This window comes from Fulmarus glacialis, unplaced genomic scaffold (assembly GCF_000690835.1).
Source record: "Fulmarus glacialis isolate BGI_N327 unplaced genomic scaffold, ASM69083v1 C14270111, whole genome shotgun sequence".
In the NCBI taxonomy this organism is placed as follows: domain Eukaryota; kingdom Metazoa; phylum Chordata; class Aves; order Procellariiformes; family Procellariidae; genus Fulmarus; species Fulmarus glacialis.
Genome location: NW_009242955.1, coordinates 3,443 through 8,693, shown reverse-complemented (window position 1 = coordinate 8,693; position 5,251 = coordinate 3,443). Strand labels below are relative to the sequence as shown.

Genomic DNA, 5,251 nt, shown 5'->3' with positions numbered 1-5,251 from the left:
GTAATCCTTCCACTTCAATTTAACTAGCTCCAAACAAGCCTGTCACCTTCTTTGAACGACAGTACAGAAAAGTCCTCCTTGGACTAATGCATCTGTAAGCTTTCTATGAAGCAGTCTATTCAAATGAAAGTAGACAAGTTTTCCAAATGTTAAGAGACTTACAACTGTGTATCACAGTAGAGCATTCACATGCTTTACAAACAAGATTTCAGCTTTTGGTACTCCTATGCACTTAATTTTCATACTTACCACCTCTTGCCAACTCCATCACCATCTGGGGACCGTGTATAGGTGATCTTAAACTCTATGTCAGGTACAAGCTGCATGGCTAGACGATAAAACTTGATGGCTGAAAATAAAGGCTTAATGTTTAAACATGTCTGATGCTTATACTAGCTTATCAAAGAAAATACTTTTTTCAGAGAGAGGGCTTCAGCTAAAAGCACTAAAAAGGTGGAAAATGCCTTTGCTTAGTAAATCTTATTTAGTCTAAACTGATTAGGTTTAAATTCAATACAGAAGAGAGGCACATTGCGCACTATTTTCAAAACTAAAAACTTCATGTACTCTTTCAGAATAAAGAGCTCCCTCAGATGTCTTTCAGCTTTTATAGATTTACCTTAACTACCACAAATTCAATCATGAAGTACAACATTTTACATTAAAACATTACAAAGTCCTGATTTCGTTTGTTGCCCAGCACTTAAAAAGCTTTCTCAACAAGCTGTAAAGCTTTTAGGCATTATATTCTTAAGTACCCATGAGGAACATGAAAGAGAATTTGAAAGATGATGCAGGTACCTTAAATCCCTGATATAGTACAGACAGTACACAACATTATAAAGGTGAAAAAGATCAACAAAATATTGTTGTAATTTTAAAACTTCAACAACAGACACAAAACAAGTAAATTTTACTGTGGCAAAACCCTGGAAACTCTAGCAGGCACAGAAGCAAGCCACTCAAAACACTGAGGGTGAGGAACCTGACTGTAGGAAAGCAGACTTTTCAAAAAGCTATGTAGCAAGCACAAGACTATGGGGCGTAAAGGGAAAACTGACAGATGGGTTTCTTCTAGCACGCAGAGAAAGTACTTCTGCCTTTAACACTCCAAAGATGCTACACTGAGTAGAGAAACAGGCCCAGGAAAATCATCCTGTGGGAACGAACTGCTATTGTTTGTCTTTCTTCTAAGTTAACTCTATGGATCCTCCTTAATTTAAGTGGCTTCTTTGTATGTACATTCAGTCTGTTTTAACATCATATATGTATTTATATGTCTCTTTGTATTCCTACATGGTGATACCAAGATCAGAGGGCAACTCTCCCTCAGTTGGGACTCTTAAAAACAAAACCCAAAATAAAACATCAGTGAGTGCGGAGCTCAGAATTTGACACACTAATGAGTCTGAGCAGCCTGAGTTCCTATTTCCTTGAGTTCATGTCAGGGCTGGTGACTGACAAGTAGTATCCTTTGGCTGGTGAGGATGAGGAATACCAGCAGCCAGCTAAACAGAGATCAGTCTCAACTTTAGCATTTAAGCTTGCAGCAAGGCCTGTAGTGTACTTAAACATGAACAAGCTGCTGCACATAACTGCCTCACAAACGTCAGGTATAAGCAGATTTCAGAAGCAGACTGAAATGTCACTTGGACTCTGATGACCTGGGCCAGGTCAGCAGATAAGTGTGGTCTGAAAACAGATGTCCCAACATATGCTCAGTAATGTATCTGTGTCTGGCACCGGACCCTGTCTCTAAGGTCTCATATAGATGTATGTGTAGAAACAATTTAGGTTTGTTTCCTTAAGTCTCAGATAAAATTCAACTGAGAAAGAATGGATTCATATTCATGCAATCCGGATGCCTAAAACACCTTTGTGAATGCGACTCTGTTAGATGGTACTACTTCTCTGCTGCTATGTTTAACATACAAGGAGCGCACTCAAGCAGATGAAGCTATAGCTTTCTTTTTATATACACAATGCTTAAATAGACTGCTTTCCTCACATATATTTTTTTAATTTACTTGGAAACTGTTGGTACAAACGAACCTTCACAATCTACTGCATGATTTCCTAAATGGTAGATTACGTATCAGATTTAGTTCTGACGTCTTTTTTTACTGCACATTTAATTCTACACCCAACACACTAAATACCTTAGCCTACAGTAATTTTACCCCATAAAAACATGTAATAAATTAGAAACTGAACCAACTAATTTTATTACCTACTGGGGACTCATATTTCTCTCAGTTCATTTGAGATCTGGAACAACAACCAGAAATCCCTTGCAAGAGAAGGAGAACTCCCATGGTGGAGAGGAAATTTTAGATTCAACAGGCGGCTGAGCTCAGGAGCTTCCAGAGTACTCTCGGTTTTGCACATCTTGACATATTTTGCACCTGGACTTCAATCAAGGTGGCCAAAACCTCTAGTGAATGAGCAGGATGGCACGTACATTGTGTTCCTTTTTTTTTTCATGAAAGGAATAGAAAACTGGTGTCTCCACTAGTGACCTACAAGACTTGAAGTTAGGACGGGCTTCTTACTCTATATATTCTGAAAACTAAATATGAGGAAGAAAACTTTGAATTTCCATTTTTACTAGTGCTGATAGCAAGAAGGCAAGCAAGCTAAGCATCTTAAATATTTACGGTAAACCTCACAAAATGAGACTACCAGATTTAAACACTCACTTCAGGAATTCTTAAAGAAGCTATCTTAGCATGCTGTGTAAACTAAAAAAAACAAACCCAAAACCCAAACAACCAAACAACAAAACATTCCATGGGTTAAGTAGTTCTGTTCAAAGTGGAATGAAGAAAACTGTGAGCACATGAAATATAGTATATTGCCTTGATTAATTACTATGCTTATTTCATGTTACAAAAGTCATATACAGAAGCAAGCTATATGAAGAAGCAATCCAGTGCTTCATTAAATTGCTAGATTTCAAAACACTGTCATTTTGTCTGAAAGCTAGGAATTCTTCCTTGATCCCACTTCAGCTTCACCTCAACCTTAGAACTGTGATATGATAGTTCCTTTTATAGAAAGTGTGTTTGCTTATCCAAATAATTGAGCTCTCAAATTACTATTAGCCTGCAATTTAAGTTCACTGGCATCATGCAGTCTTGCACATAAATCAGAGAGTGTTAGATTCCTCTGCAATAAGAGTGTTCATTGTAGACTTCCATATTACCTTCATAAAGGGCCCCATTTTGTTCTTCTTCCACTGCCTTCAGGAAAAGTTCTTTTGCCTGCACAATAAATTACACAGAACACTTCTTAAATTCCTTACAAATATAAGCGCACTGTCACGTGACTTAGAATTATTTTTCATCTTACCTACTGTACCTTATGAAGGAGATGAATAAAATAATTCCATAAATAGAGTGAGAAGACATATTCATGTGCTACAAGCCATAACTGAAATTCCCAATCAACAAACTATCTACATTCCTTGGTGCTGCTTGCCCCTTACCTACAGTCTTTCAGAAAGCAGTCTGGGAAGGTGGCACAAAGCCAAGCATAAAAACTACAAAAATCAGTGTAGGATTATGGAAAGACATTAATATGGAGGGAACAGGTTAACCACCTCTGTTGTTTCTCTAGATTTAATTCAGCATTAGCTTTTACGTTAGTTATACTGCCACACCAACACACACAAAAAAATCCCAAAATTATACATCTATTTTTTTGTACCTTTTCCTCTTTTGCTATCTCCTGTTTCCCTCTGGCATCTACAGACTTTACTCCAGGTCCTCTTGAAGATGCTCTGCATGGCAGAGGTTCCAACCCACTAGAACTCATACCTGGGGCAAGCTCAAACATCCACTGTGCTCTGAACATCTGGAGCTCTGCCTAAAAAATCCGATTAATTCTGATTCATTATCACATATTCAGACAGTACGTCTTCTGAGGAGAAATTATAAAGTACAAACACAAAAAAGAATTTCAAAATTATGCTTTACATTTCCAAGTCTTAAATGGTTTCAGTGAGCATAGACACAGAGAGTTAGCAATTGTTTTATAGTAAATTTAAAAAAAAAAATGCACAAGTACTCGTACAATCTCATTCAATAACATAAGTGCTTTCATCTGGACTGTTCACCTCAGAAGAAAAACTGGTGTTTCCAGAAGTGGTTGTTATTACTACGGTTATGACCTAAGACTCCATACAAAAGCATTCTTTCTAGACATGATGTTTGTTCTTGTTTATGCAGAGTTACCTTAAGCAAGAAGTCAATTAGTTCTTGAAATCAAAATTTAGAAAACCTAATTATTTGTACACAAGCATACTAAGCTTTATGACAATCAAGGCTGTCATTTATATAATATACAAGTAAGACCTTACACTCATTTCTCCTTTAAAAAGAAAGGACTATGCTCTGTGAAACAAGACAAGTTATAATTCCTGCCATGCATTTTTTTCATGCGTGGCAAGAATTTTTCATTCACTTCTGGGGAGCAACTAGACAGAAATCTAGTATCATAAGAGAACATACTTTTCTATTAGACTGCTTTTATCAACTTTCTGCTCCAGAAGAGAGTGACAACTTAAACTGGAATTTGATCCATACAGAAATTGCTGTCTGATTTCTACAATTCTTCAAAGAAATTTCAAATCTGCCACAAACTTTCTTATCATCTACACAGATAACTGAAGTCTGAATTTGACGCTTGGAACACAAGGCAAAATTTATCTGTTTCACTTTTGGAGGGGCAGACAGATTAAGCATTTGTCAGATCAAAAAATGCATGTAACTAAATGAGCATAAGTAATGCAGCTTAAATCACAGCAGTACTGTAAAAAAACACTAGCATGAGACATACCTGAAGATTTGCTTCACTGGATCTTTCATTGTCATCGGTTCTTACCAAATCAGAGTGACAATCTTCTTCAGCTTCTGCCTAATAGAGAGCAGTCAGACGTGATTATAGAGTCTGCATAAGTCCCCACAGCACATTCACAAAGCACAACTGTCATGGACACACATTAAAAAAAATTTAAGCATACTCCCCTTTTCCCCATCCTACCCCACAGACCAATCTTAATTGATGATAAAAATTAATCTTAAAATCACTGGTCTTGTTTGCACCTCCCTATTAACCCAATGAAGTTGGTTTTTGCATTTCAGTCACATCAATCCAACACAGATTAGTTATGTATCACTTGAAGGCTTACATGCATCAGTACACTGCCATAATACCTGAATAAATACGCTCAGTGTCTAAGTCAAAGCAT

General features: G+C 37.0%; 1 protein-coding gene across 1 annotated transcript; it reads right to left on the bottom strand.

Moving 5' to 3' along the window:
• Positions 1–249: 249 nt before the first annotated feature.
• Positions 250–4,917, bottom strand: LOC104083030 (F-box only protein 9-like; the record flags this gene model as incomplete). Its single annotated transcript, XM_009586381.1, has 4 exons — positions 250–349; positions 3,206–3,263; positions 3,709–3,867; positions 4,840–4,917. Coding segments are annotated over 4 exons (395 nt in total), but the record flags the coding sequence as incomplete, so codon positions are not given.
• Positions 4,918–5,251: the final 334 nt, after the last annotated feature.